General features: G+C 37.7%; 1 protein-coding gene across 1 annotated transcript in view; it reads left to right on the forward strand.

Annotated features, from left to right (window-relative positions):
* Positions 1–166: 166 nt before the first annotated feature.
* The window catches only part of gusb (glucuronidase, beta), a 30,838-nt gene continuing 15,536 nt past the window's right edge, over positions 167–15,468 (forward strand). The window contains exons 1-6 of the mRNA XM_079605879.1: positions 167–467; positions 1,813–1,998; positions 3,305–3,486; positions 9,311–9,453; positions 11,908–12,095; positions 13,386–13,529. Of these exons, the coding sequence (XP_079462005.1) occupies positions 171–467; positions 1,813–1,998; positions 3,305–3,486; positions 9,311–9,453; positions 11,908–12,095; positions 13,386–13,529 (1,140 nt within the window). The 5' untranslated portion in view covers positions 167–170. The remainder of the gene's footprint in view (positions 468–1,812; positions 1,999–3,304; positions 3,487–9,310; positions 9,454–11,907; positions 12,096–13,385; positions 13,530–15,468) is intronic.

The raw sequence follows: 15,468 nt of genomic DNA on the forward strand, positions 1-15,468 counted from the left end.
ACCATCGAAGCGCGGGAACCGTATTTTAACCCAACTGTTTTTGTCCAATTTCATATATAGATTAAAATCATCTACATATAAGACCAAATCGTGTGGAGGAGAGATAAAAAAAATAATAAAAAAACTGGTATAACAATATCAAATATTACGTTTTAATTTTGACCGCGCGGATGTCACGCATGAATGACGTCACACGCGGAAGTGGAGAGAGACGCAGTGAGTGTAAACAGAAGTTGAACAGCGCGCGCGTGATGGGCTCAACAGGCGAGGGGCTTGTGGTGAAATGTGTGTTACTGGCCGCTGTCTGCAGTGTGTGTCGGTCTCTGCAGGGCGGGATGCTGTTCCCCACAGACTCTCCCTCCAGAGAAGTGAAAGATGTGAGCGGCCTGTGGAGATTCAGAGCGGATCTTTCTCCGGAGCGGAACCGAGGCTTTGAGGAGGAGTGGTTCAAGAGTCCACTAGCGGAGGTCACGTGAGCTCTGACGCAGCACAGCTGGATAATGCACACACACTATTACATTATCAGCACAATAATCTGAGTGAAAAGTCGAGTTTGACATGTTTTAAAGAGCATCTCGAGCTTCACATAGAAATTGTGCATTATTAATTTCAATAGAACTTTTCTTTGTTTAACTTTATTACTTACATTATCACATTGTTTTGAATAAAACAAAATCTCAGACATTTGGACGCTACTGTATGAGATTTTACTGGATGAAGAGATGCAAGATTTTTAAATCTTTTAGATGCTAAATACCATCATACTCTTGCGTCCCCCATCCTAAAATTTTGATGGATGAAGACTCAAAACAAATGTGTAAAATATTATTTTTTTTACATTATTTACAGTTATTTACATTATTTTCTACTTCGAACTGTTTTTCTACTTACTATACTATAGTACTGAAGTGTATGTATCATGTTATTTATTTATCAACTTAATTTTTTATTATATTGTGTAAGGCTGAATCCAAAATAAGTTTGTGTTTACATAATATGTGTGTATTGTGTATAATTATTTTGTACATATAAATACACACACATGCATGTATATATTTAAGAAAAATGTGTTATTTATATATAAAATAGTTCTATTTATATATAATATAAATCATATAAAAATATATATGCAGTATATAAATGCAAATTTTTCTTAAATATATACATGCATGTGTGTGTATTTATATGTACAAAATAATTATACACAATACACACACATATATTATGTAAACAAACTTTTATTTTGGATTCGATTAATCGCAATTAATCGTTTACAGCCCTAATATTGTGCATTATTCATTATTTTAATATCAGAACTTTTCATTGGTTTAATTTTTTATAAAATTATCATATTTCAGGGACCCCTTCTAAAATTTAAAAGGCAGATCTATATATTTTCAATGATAAAGACCCCCCAAAATATATATGTAAAATATTATTACTAAAATGTTTTATTATGCGTTTAATTTTTTTTTTTTAATTCATTATATTACTAAAATTATTTAATTATTATTAAATTTAGTAAGTTTAAACTAGCTTTTAAAAATTCTTTATATATATATATATATATATATAATAAAGAGAGAGAGAGTTTATTAAGAAGGGTACTAAATGTTTTGATCAGAATAAAATGTTATATTCCCGGAAACGGTGTTGATTTTATTAGAGGCTATTGTCAAAGTACTAAACATAGTAAGCCAACTTGTCGTTCCAATATAAAATGTTGCACATTAAGCATGAAATCATTCATATTTTGCAGTTTGAATCTGATTTTAGGTGTTTATGTCTTCGATGGTGTTTTTTTTGTTCCAGACGGGTCCAGTAATTGACATGCCGGTGCCGTCCAGCTACAATGACATCACACAAGACTCCAAACTCAGGGATTTCATTGGCTGGGTTTGGTATGAGAAGGAATTGTGGGTGCCTGCGCGCTGGATCCAGGATCAGGGAACACGGATCATGCTCCGAGTTGGAAGTGCACACTATTATTCTGTGCTCGTAAGTGCATGAGATTCCCATCAGTGATTCCTTTCTCTGTATTTTATCATGCATGCACTTCCCAGATTGATATCTCATTTGTCACAGGTTCTGACGTGTCTGTGATCTGGTGTCACATTGGGCCCTATCATACGCCAGGCGCGATGCAAGTGTTTTTTGCTAGTTTAAGCCCGACGCAGTTATCATTTTCACGCCACGTTGTTTAAATGCATTTGTGCCTTTCTGCGCGCCCATGGGCTGCTGGTCTGAAAACGAGGTGTGTTCAGCGGTCTCGTTTATAAAACTGTACGTAGGATCCTTACTAAAAGTGCGCCGAAAGCCAAAAATGGCATGCGCAAAAAAATATTCAGACTTATAAAACCGTGCGTACGCCAAAAACTGCGCAAGATTCACTTTATTAACCCCAGTGAGCGGAAGATTGTGCGCACACGCGTCTCCTCCCTGAAATAACCATATATGGAGCCTCGTTTTACTATGCAAATCCACATCTGCATATCATTTGCATATGATTATTCATCCACGTGATAACATGTTTAACGGCTACAAGACATTAGGAAAATATGAGATACGGATGTCCCGTCACATTACATTACATTAATACGAATCATTTAGTAGCCTATCCTTGCCTAGTTTTTGAATAAATAAATAAAATTGTAAAATACATTTTTTATTATTATTTTAAGGGCGCGTTTGTGATATATGCCTATAGGGTCCACAACGCGCATACACACTCTGCTTATTACACACACACACACACTCTGCTTGTTACACACACACACTCTGCTTATTACACACACAGCTGCACTCAAACATGCCAAATATTAAAAATAAAATAATTATAATGTAAAAGATTATTATTGTGTACATAAAGATAGATGGTAGATGGTCTGCTTGCGCTTTAACCTCTCTTTCTCACACACACACAGACACACACACATACACACACACTCACACACACAACTTTAACCTCACGCACAAGCATTCCGCCATGACGCGAGTTCAACTGGCTTTTAAAGGGAATGGGAGATAAGACTCTGATTGGTTTATTTCATGTTACGCCCAAAACACACCCATTACTCATTAAGAGAATAGACACAACCCTTTTAGACCATGTGCCGGACGTGTCGACCATTTTTCCCGTTGTTAAACTAGCAAAAGTGGATTCGGACGCGCCCTAAGTGCACTTGCGCCGTGTGCTTTATACCATACGCTCAGATCGTTAAAATAGGGCCCATTGTCTTTGACTCATTTGGTTAGTCACAGTCTCAGGAGTGACACACAGATCTTTGATGTTCCCATGTTGCAGTGGGTGAACGGGGTCAAGATGACTGAACACGCGGGCGGTCATCTTCCCTTTGAGTCGGACATCAGCGGCGTCCTGCGCCAGAGCACCGGAAGTCATTGTCGGATCACCATTGCAGTGAACAACACTTTATCCCTGGACACGCTTCCACCAGGAACCATCCAGTACATGAACGATCGCACCAGGTTAGATACGCCATATAGCGGCCATGAAGAAGTATTCGGGCACTTAAAATCACAATGTCAAAATGTCTGAATAGCATTGCAATAAATATCAACTGGTGTTAAAACTAGGGCCGGGACTTTAACGCGTTAATTAAGATGAATTAATTACACAAAAAATAACGCGTTAAACATTTTTAACGCATTTTAATCGCACTTATTTTTGCACCGCGGAACGTTTCTCACTGGATGAGTTTAGGCGGACCGATTATACTGGAGCACCAACTAGCGTTCACAACTTCCATAGACAGTATTTAAACCATAGACATGTATAAAGGCTAGATGGCTTACCGGCGCTGAGAGCCAATGCGACCCGACGACGTCACACGGCGGCCATCTTAGGACAGGACCGCTCGTCCAGTTATAACATTAAAGTCTATTGTGCATGTAGTGCTGAAATAACTATATTTTGCTTAATTTTTAACCGATTTTCAAACGGCTTGGTGTGTCATAAACGTCAGGGATGCCATGAAACACACAGCTACGCTGCAATGTTAAGCGTTTCTCAAAACGTGAAGCTACAATTTAAACATCGGCATCAGCACAAATCATAGCCACGTTAATAAGGTTTGTAATAAACCAAACCGTTTGTAAATCCGTCAAGAATTCAGCAAGTTACGAGCATTTGTCACTCACCTTCCGTCCACAGCAGCAGGGAGCAGCAGCGCAGTCTCCTGACCTAAGATGGCCGCCAAAGTGACGACACAGCTGACTCCGCCTTAAACCATCTAGCCTTTCTATACATGTCTATGATTTAAACGATAACTTCTAGCGTTGCCACCCGTCCCGGTTTTCCAGGGATTGTTCTCTTTTTTGAGCGACAGTCCCGGAAAATGTATATTCTTTCCCGGGACACGAATTGTCCCGTTTTTTGTGTGAAAATGTACTTCTAAAGTAGAATTTCCTGTTTTCAAATTAAACCGTTTCCGTCTACTGTTACTGTGTTTTCTTCATGGTTGTGTACATCCAATCCTGTGTCCGTAAACGGGTAAAACAGTGGATTGGCCAATGCCAGGCGTTTACTTTTATTTGATTGGAAGCTCAACTTATCGCCTAGCAACTGCCTGCGCTGTCGGTCGGTCGCGCGCGCGCGCATCAACACACATCCAGGACTAAACAGCGTGAGTTTAGTTGCTAGCTAGCTTTAAAAAAACTTTCTATTTACATCTATTGTGTGAAATGGGGGGAGAGACGGACGAGGAGGATAACACAACAAAATCGGATGAGCCACCAGTGTCAAAGACACTATATAAGTTTATAAGTTTACAACCTATAAGAGCATGGTTGTGTGCAAGCTGTGCAACAAGGAATTCGGAACGGCCATTGCTAACGTTACACTTAATGGCAAAAATAGCACTGGTCTGCTGGACTTGGTTGAACAAAAATAAACAATATTTTGTTGCTTAAAGGATAATTCCGGTATTTAACACCTTGAGTCTATATTGTAGTTTGTTTTGGATGAACAAGAGTGGTGGACAACATTTTTTTGACAATGGTTCCTCTCTCGAGTTTTTGACTATAAAAGAATTGGCCATGGACCCATTTAACATTGGAGTCAATGTGCATGTCCGAAAATGTAATTAAAACAGCCAATAATGTTCGTTTACAAAACTGTTAAACTCACCGAGTGGTTAGTGGTGTTCGTTGATGTTACAGAAACAAAAAGTGTTGCGAAATACAGTTTCTGTCGTGTTTTATTCGTCATTTTGTAAAATCCCATTGAATTCTGTTGAAGGACTGAGTGCTCGTTAATATATAAATGCGCTACCGGAAACGGAAAGGGGGCTGTTTACATTTGGTCGATGTAGTCTTTTTGCTCGCTTCCGTTTCTCATAAGGCTAGCGAGCAGAGCTCTTTACCGCAGTTTTTGACCGCACAAATTCTAACCATATTGAAAGACGTGACCACTGACCAGTGCAATATGTAGTTGAACTCGACTGTGACCGTGAGACATAAACATTGGTTATCGCCATCAAGTGGTCGGGAGTGTGCTAACGCTTCAGATTCAAATATTGAGCGGAAGTTACACGGTTCTGAAAAAATAGTTCCACTTTAGCAAAATAAACGGATTGGAATCATATATTGCGACGATATATTGTTTATAATCATCAACGAACACCACTAACCACTCGGTGAGTTTAACAGTTTTGTAAACGAACATTATTGGCTGTTTTAATTACATTTTCGGACATGCCCATTGACTCCAATGTTAAATGGGTCCATGGCCAATTCTTTTATAGTCAAAAACTCGAGAGAGGAACCATTGTCAAAAAAATGTTGTCCACCACTCTTGTTCATCCAAAACAAACTACAATATAGACTCAAGGTGTTAAATACCGGAATTATCCTTTAAGCTTATGTATTCAGTCATTATTCAATGGTATACTAAAAATCCATGTGAAAAAAATACTTCTCACTGTTCTCAGGTCAAATATTTATATGCGATTAAAATGCGATTAATTTCGATTAATTAATTACAAAGCCTCTAATTAATTAGATTAATTGTTTTAATCGAGTCCCGGCCCTAGTTAAAACATGTTCCAGTAACGCTTCACAAACTCAAAAGGGGCTTTTGGGGCAGTTATAGGAACTCAGTTGTAGAAACCGGTTGGCTCTCTGCCTTTTCAGGGCTCAAAATTAACTTTTTTACTTCAAAAAGTTAGGAGCACCACAACTAAAATGTTTGCCACACAATGGGCTTTATGCACAGCTGCACTACTTCCTAAACTTTAGCCAGCTCCTTTGTTTCCTGTCTGCCATTATTGGACAAACTGATTAATCCAGGTGTGTCTGATGTGTTGTTGTTGGTCAGGCACACCTGGATTAATCAGTTTGTCCAATAATGGCAGACAGGAAACAAAGGAGCTGGCTAAAGTTCAGGAAGAAAATATGAGCTTGTAACGTTGTAAATCACGAAATAAAAGTAAAATACCAATAGATCACGTTCTGGTACGTCGTGTGTTAGCCGAGAAGGATTAGCATGCATGACTATTCAGCAGGAGCAGTTTTACATGTTTCATCAGTTCTTGTTATTATAGTGTGTATTCTCCATGGTAACTGTCCTTTCCATATTAACCCCAAAATGCCATTTATTTTCACTTTGTGTTATTTTTTATATTTTTAAATGACTGTGGCTCATACCAACATTGTATTAACAAAAACTAATACAAAACATAATACTAACAAACCGTTTGGGACTGCTAATAGCTTTAGCATACGCCTAGTGTTTATTTATTATTAGACATATTCTTGCAATTTATGTGTATGTTAAGTAAAGGGGGACACTGTGTGTGTGTGTGTGTGTTCGTTGTGTGTCAAGTTGCAGTTTGTTTGAAATAACGAACCTCATCACCCGAAAGAAAACGCAATGAAGGGCTATTGGAAGACATGTTGTCATCGCTTCTTGGTACATAACGGCTATTACCGTAGTTGCAACACGCTGTCACGGTTTGGGTAGGTGGAAGTAGTGAGGACTCGAGTGCAGAGAAAAATGGGCTTTTAATGATAATAAAAAATAAAAAAACAACCTTTAAAAGGTTTGTTCACCCAAAAATGAAATTCTGTCATTGATTACTCATACTCACCCTCATGTTGTCCCAAACACAAATTAAGATATTTTTGATGAAATCCGAGAGCTTTCTGAACCACCTTTAGGCAGCAACGTCTTTACAACTTTCAAGGCCCAGAAAGGTAGTAAAGACATTGTTAAAGGGCACCTATTATGACATTTAAAATGTTCCTAATGTTGTTTAGGGAGTCCCCAACAACAGTTTTACATGCATGCAATGACAAAAAACACTTTTGTTTTCGTATAATATGCATTTATTTTTACCTGATTTGCTCACCGACTCCCAAATGAATCGTTCAACGACTCGTTTTTCCAAACCCCTCCTTTGCGCGACGCTAATCTGCGATTGGTCAGATGACCCAGCAGTGTTTACATAGATAATACTTATTGTTTAACACGGAGTACAATGATGCTTTTATCAATTAAATCGTGTTATAATAATGATTATAGTCCACTGCTTTGTAGTTTGTAGTAAAAAACTAAAAATAAGATAAAGAATTTAATGTTATGTTAGCGAGCATAGCCCAGAGTTCATATTGTAAAAGCACAATCAGTCTTTGTTTGCATTAGCCCGATGCATAAACATAACGTTTTTACAATACAAAAAAAAAAAAAAAAAATGCAGTTACGTTACTACGAGGTATTACTCTATTCTTTAAGACAACTCCGAAAACAACGACAAACACTTCACATATCTCAATACAATTGCCATTGAAGACCTAGAAGCTAAACGGTGCTTACACAACAAACAAAATAATAATTAAGCATGCTACATAAAACATAAAAGCAACAATTATTAATAACACTTACAGGTTGTGATACGGAGGAGGAAGCTGATGCAAATACACTTGGAACAGAACCTTCCTTCAATATCAGCCGGCTCGCGAATCCAAGTTTGATTGCATTTAAGTTGGTAAAGTAATCGTCTTCAAAATGGCGCGAGCAAAGCACAAGGCTCAGACTATACTTCTGTGGTATAGTTATATATATGAAGTGTAGCCACTTAGTCTTCAAATGCTCCTCCTTGGGCAGATGAAAAAAGTTTGCTTTTGAGCCGCACTTCAGAACACAGCGTCTCGTCGCCATGATGTTTCCCTGCTGGCCTTGGAGCGCAATAAGTGGGCGTATCGTATTCAAATAACTTGACAAGTTGACGTCATCTAGTCAGAGAAAAAGCTTCGGTCTTCTAACGATTCATAAAAATGACTCAGAGTCGACTCTTACTTTTGAAAGACAATAACTTTATATACGGTGCACTTATTTCATACTTTGCAGGATGTTTTTGTTCACTTAGATCTATGTTACACACTACATGAAAGGTACATTTCAAAATTCCATAATAGGGGCCCTTTAAAATAGTCCATGTGACTAAAGTGGTTCAATCTTAATGTTATGAAGCGACGAGAATACTTTTTGTGTGCAAAACCCCCCAAAATAACGGTATTATTCAACAATGTCTTATCTTCCACGTCATTCTCCTACGCTGTTGACGAAGTGTAAACAGTGCAGCTCTTCCAGGTTCTTCTACGTCAGAACGCCAGCTTATTATTGATTAGCTCCTGCGTCGGCATCACACGCATGTGTTGTGGTGCTCACATGACCAGCGTCGGCCAATAAGAACCTGGAAGAGCTGCACTGTTTACACTACGTCAACAGCATAGGAGAATGACGTGGAAGATAAGACATTGTTGAATAATACCATTATTTTGGGGGGGTTGCGCACCAAAAGTATTCTCATCGCTTGATAAACTTAAGGTTGAGCCGCTGGAGTCACTTGGACTATTTTAAACATTGTCTTTACTAACTTTATGGGCCGGCAAGTTTTAATTACAATAGAAGCCTATGGAGGAGTGAGACCGCTCTCAGATTTAATCACTAATAACACTAGTAATTACTGACAGAGTTTACATTTTGGGGGAACTATCCCGTCAAAATGTATGGATTAGTGATGCGGTTATATCCGCGGATATAACAGTTTATATATAACAGATAATACACACTCGCCTCTGCACTTACAATGTCTCTCAGCATGGGGACCGGAGAGCTGTCAGTCAATACATGGGAAAACAAAGTAACTTGCGTTATTTAACTTGCATATTTAAAGTGACAGTTCACCCAAAAACGAAAATTGACGTTAATTACTCACCCTCATGTCGTTCCAAACCTGTAGGACCTTCGTTGGATAAATATAATTTCTTTACCATTTTCTTTTCCACACAGATACCCCGCTGGCTTCTTCGTTCAGAACACTAACTTTGATTTCTTCAACTACGCTGGAATACACCGATCGGTCCTGATGTACACGACACCAAAGGTGCACATTGATGACATCACAGTGGAGACGTCATTCTCTGATAACATTGGTAAGCGGAGAATTGGCTTACAGAAAAAGATGATACTCTCCTGATACTTTCACTTTCACCTTAGAACATATAATGAACGTTATAACCACTCACAGACTTCTGTCTTTTTGTTTTACTTGATTAATAACATTATAATATTTGCAAGATATTTTATACATAAATGTTTTATACACAAATTCAGTGAATTCAAACATTTCTCAGAAGCACTTTCAACAATGACAAGTCAAAATGTAATATTTTTATAGTGTATTTGAACATTCATAGACGTTCTAGACGTGTGTGATTTAAAGGGTTAGTTCACCCAAAAATGAAATAATGTCATTAATGACTCGCCCTCATGTCGTTCTAAGCCCGTAAGACCTCCGTTCATCTTCGGGACACAGTTTAAGATATTTTAGATTTAGTCCGAGAGATTTCTGTCCCTCCATTGAAGCTGTATATACGGTATACTGTCCATGTCCAGAAAGGTAATATAAACATCATCAAAGTAGTCCATGTGACATCAGTGGGTTAGTTAGAAGTTTTTGAAGCATCGAAAATACTTTTTGGTCCAAAAATAACACAAAATAAGACTTTATTCAGCATTGTATTCTCTCCCGGGTCTGTTGTGAATCTGCGTTCAGGACTCCGCAGTGACGCCGCTGACGTAAGACGCTGATGACGTGTTATCTGGTGCGCCCGAGCTTCGTTTACAGTCTGAGGGAGACGCACGCTATATTCAAGCTATTCTACATTGTTTGCGTGGATATAATTTTTTTAATGGTGCGTAAATGTGCATGTCGCGGATGAGACACTTTTACAGCGTGCGTTTCCCTCAGTCTATAAATGAAGCTCGGGCGCACCAGATAACACGTCATCAGCGTCTTACGCCATCAGCGTAACTGTGAAGGATTGACAACAGACCCGGGAGAGAATACAATGCTGAATAAAGTCTTATTTTGTGTTATTTTTGGACCAAAAAGTATTTTCGATGCTTCAAAAACTTCTAACTAACCCACTGATGTCACATGGACTACTGTGATGATGTTTATATTACCTTTATGGACATGGACAGTATACCGTATATACAGCTTCAATGGAGGGACAGAAAGCTCTCGGACTAAATCTAAAATATCTTAAACTGTGTCCCGAAGATGAACGGAGGTCTTACGGGCTTAGAACGACATGAGGGCGAGTCATTAATGACATTATTTTCATTTTTGGGTGAACTAACCCTTTAGGTATGATTTTCACGTGTTTTAACAAACTGAGGGACGAATTGTATTATTTTGTGTGTGAATGGACATTAGGCCATTAGAAGAACCTGTTCATAGTTTCAAGCCACAAATAGTTTGATCACTTCTTAAAAATATGTGAACAAAATGTACGTTTTAGGCACTTGTGATCCATAAACAACACCTGATACAGTATTTCAATCACTAAAACTAGCAGGACATTATAAAACGCTTTTCTTTATTATGGTTTTCTATGGAAAAACAATTAATGAGAAGCTGTGTGTTGCGTTTATATTCTGGGTTCATCTGCTCGCCTGTATATAGTATGCATCCTCAATAAGGTGTGTATACTGAATTTGGTCTTTTAATATCACAGTCTCTCTACATTAGTACTTAATACAAACCTGGTAATACAAAAACAACTGGTGGTCAATGGAGGAAAGCCTTGTTTTAAAGCGGTGGTTGAATATGATTTCACTTTTCTAACTGTAGTTAGTGTGTAATGTTGCTGTTTGATCATAAACAACATCTGCAAAGTTACAACGCTCAAAGTTCAGAGCAAAGGGAGATATTTGCTTTTAAAGAAATCGCTTTTTAAGAACTACAACAAACGGCTGGTAGGAACTACACGACATTCCTCCCGGGTTAGTGACATCACCAACCCTAAAATTTACATAAACCCCGCCCCCAAAACACGATTTATAGATTATCTTGACAGAATATGCTAATCAATGACTAGAAGATAGACACATAATCTACATACATTCATCAACTAACCATTCAGAAATGTCCTGTTGCTTCTTCATGTTGTCACTTCTTCTCGAGTCTCTCCATCATTGTCTGTCTCCGGTTTGAACATAAAAGGCTAAAAGTTTTTGAAATGTTCAGTGTGTGTGTGTGTGTGTGAGGTAAAAGGACACGAGCTGTTGTAGCTCCGCCCCCTGTGCCGGGAGCAGCAGCTCATTTGCATTTAAAGGGACAGACACAAAACGGTGTGTTTTTGCTCACCCTCAAAAAGTGACAATTTTAACATGCGATATAAAAATATCTGTGGGGTATTTTGAGCTAAAACTTCACATACACACTCTGGGGACATCAGAGACTTATTTTACTTATGTAACCCTATAAGAGTGTGATGTCAAGTGAAAACTACGAATAGACCTTAACCTGATGCATTTGTTTAAAATGTTCGTTGATTTAGTCCTAATTCATCTGTTCATATGTGTGTCCTGTGATTTAGGGCTGGTGAGTTATAATGTGTCCGTGTTGGGCGGCTCTAAACCTGCTGTGAAAGTGACGCTCTCTGCAAAGGACGGCAGATGTGTGGCTTCGGCTAATGGCTCCCGGGGACTTATCAAGGTCACAGACGTCAACCTCTGGTGGCCGTACCTGATGCACGAAAACCCAGGATACCTTTACTCCATGGAGGTCAGTGACGTTACTCTCATTCCTGCGTAATAATCAAGGATTTCTGCTGTCGTACAGCAGCGCAATGATATTACAAACTTAATGTCTGTCACGTTGGAAGTTACCGAGCTGGGGACTATTTTCAGGCGCTGTGTAATATCATTGCGCTGCTGGTACGGCAGCAGTTCCTTCATTATTACGCAGGAATGAGAGGATAGTTACTAGTCATATTGGCCTAGAAAATCACAACTTTTCATTTTCTGTCGGTCTTAGTACACGATGTACAGAAGAGTCAAGCTTTAAATAGGAAAAATATTGAAAGTCTTTGGTCATTTTTTTTGAGAGAGATGCTAACGGTCTAATCAGATTCAATGATCTATGCTAAGCTATGCTAAAAGTGCTACCGCCAGACCCGGAGATCGGCTGAATGGATTCGAAAACGGTAAAACTGTTTAACTCTCGGAAAATGAGCCTATTTCCAAAAAAAGTGGAGTGCTCCTTTAAATATATACATGCATGTGTGTGTATTTATATTGATTGTGTCCATGAGAAATTGGTTGGATGGTTGTGGTTTGCTATTGGCTGATCTCATTACAAGGCACATGAATAAAAATAAAAAATATGTGCACAGATTTATTTATAATAAATACTGCAATTAAAAAAACAAAACAAGAATTGTCCATTTTGATCTCATGGTGACTCTAACATGAAGTCAGATGTGATTGGTGCATGTCTGATATTGACTATATATTCGCAATGATTACCAGGGAATGCATAAAGTCATCAAATGCAATATAAGCAACTTTGGATAAAAGCGTCTGCCAAATGCATAAATGTAAAAGAAAAAACTTTTCCTGGTTATGTAAAATTAATGAGCAAATAACAAATATTGCACTGAATATTATTTGGCAATATTGTGTCGTTAGATTTTAAATAACATTTTTGATTGAAACTTCAGTAGAAAAAATAGCATTAGACAATAAGGTCGCATTTAGTTAATTAACTTACATTATGTATAATCTTATTTGCTACATTAGTTAATAAAACGTTTAATTGGTGCATGTTAAGTCAGGTCTATTAACATTTATTAACAGATTCAATTTTTGATTTTAATAATGTACTAGTAAATGTTGAAATTAACTACGATTAATAAATGCTTTAGAAGTATTTTTCATTCTTAGTTCATGTTAACTAATGTGAAAAGTGTCTCTAGAGTTTGGAGATTGATTTTGTGAATCGGTTCAAAGCGTTCCAATGAATTGATTCATAACTTTGGTTTAATAACTCACGTTTGTTCTGCTGTTTTTGTAGGTTCAGGCCACGGCGGAGGACGGACAGACGGATGTTTACACTCTTCCTGTGGGTATTCGTACGGTTAAGGTCACCAGCACACAGTTTCTCATCAACAACAAGCCGTTCTACTTCCACGGGGTCAACAAGCACGAGGACGCAGACGTGAGTGTCAGCAGAGGGCAGCAAACACACACCTTTCATGCAAAACACACAATACTGACCTGCTCTTACGCTGCCTATAGAGACAGAGCGTCATCCTTGTCATTTCTTGCTTCTAACTAAAGACAGAAAAATGCCTAAAAGCTGCAGTGTGACGAGGTGTTCAGCAAACAAGCTAAGAAACCCAGAAATACGTTTTTATAAGCGGTCAACCCCAAAAAACGAGTGTTTAAGGACTTAAAAGTGGACACAGGCTGGAACGAATGGGTAAATTGTGGGATCCTGACACTCAGTGTGCACTATAAACACAGTTGCGTGTTCAGTGAGTTAAACATTTGATCACTGGAGAGTCAAATATCCAAATGTCAGTTTTATATATTATATTTCTGTAAGATAAGCGATCCTGTGTTCTCAGAGTAATGTGTGTGTGTGTGTGTGTGTGTGTGTGTGTTGTTATAATATGTCTTGGGTCTTCCTATTATATTTGATGAATGGTTTTTGATCGTATGAAGTCAAGAAGAGTTATATAGGAAGTGTGTGTCACAGCACCCTCCCACCCCTCCACATTGGGGGTTTCTGGGCACTGTGGAAATGATAAAAGAGATTTTCTAATTTTCTAATTCTAATTTATTGTATGTACTGTATTTATTGTATTAAATTAGATCTTTTAAAAATAAAAAGATTGTTTCAACGTTACGCTCTGTCTCAACTTGATGCCTGATCCACTTTTATGTGCCTGATCCACTTTTATGTCCTTAAACACTAGTTTTTTGGGGTCGACAGCCGTTTAAAAACTTATTTCTGGGTTTCTTAGCTGTATACCTCGTCACACAGCAGCTTTTAGGCATTTTTCTGTCTTTAGTTAGAAGCAAGAAATGACAAGGAGGAGCCTCTCGCAATGCAAAGTCAATGGAGACGGTTGGATTGCCCCCCGGTGTGGGCGTGGCCTAAATACGCTCTGTCTCTATAGAAAACCAGATACAAAAAAGACATGTATGAGCATACTATGATTATGGCTTACAGATTATGCAAACCCCAAATTCAAAATTAGAATATTGTGAAAAGGTTTTCAGCTGTAAGCCATAATCATCAAAAATATAACAAAAAATCTTGAAATATCTCACTTTGCATGTAATGAGTCTATATAATATATTAGTTTCACCTTTTAAGTTTAATAACTGAAATTAAAGAACTTTTGCACCATATTCAGATTTTTCCAGTTCCTGTATAGTAATATCATGCAACAATGGTGAAATTCATTAATTTTCTCATGTTTCTATGCTGAGAATGACTATAATACCTACACTGACCCTTTTAAAGAAACTGATTCCTTGAAATGAATGTCATTTTTGCCATTGTATGACTTCCTGTCTTCAGTGGAGCATGTTTAGCACATGCTCTTATCCAACTGAATGAGGTTTGGATGCTTTCAAGCTCCACAAAATGACAAAAAAAAGCACAATTAAGTTTCATAAAGTAGTTTATAAGCCTCATGCATTATATTAAGATTCTTCTGAAATCATTTGATAGCATATCATATAATCAAAGCTCTCAAATCTCATTAATGTTTGCACATTTTCACACACACTGCATTGTTGTTGAATCTTTTATCATAAAGATTAGTGTTAACATTCTTCTATGGAAGAAAGAAAGTCATACGGGTTTGTAACGACATGCTTATATATTCAATTGGGGATATTCAATTTAATTAATCAATGAATAATACTATTGATTAGCATTACCAAACATGGACGTTTTATTATTAGTTTAATTTAATACTGTGAAGCTGCTTTGATACAATCTGTATTGTGAAAAGCACTATACAAATATTCTTGACTTGATTACAGAGTAAACACTGGCATTGTTCATCGCTGTAAGAGCACATTTTGTATTTTTAAGCCAAGCATCTGGTAAAACCAGCTGATACCAGCTATTAACTCGA

The sequence above is a fragment of the Phoxinus phoxinus genome (assembly GCF_949152265.1).
Source record: "Phoxinus phoxinus genome assembly, chromosome: 3".
In the NCBI taxonomy this organism is placed as follows: Eukaryota; Metazoa; Chordata; class Actinopteri; order Cypriniformes; family Leuciscidae; genus Phoxinus; species Phoxinus phoxinus.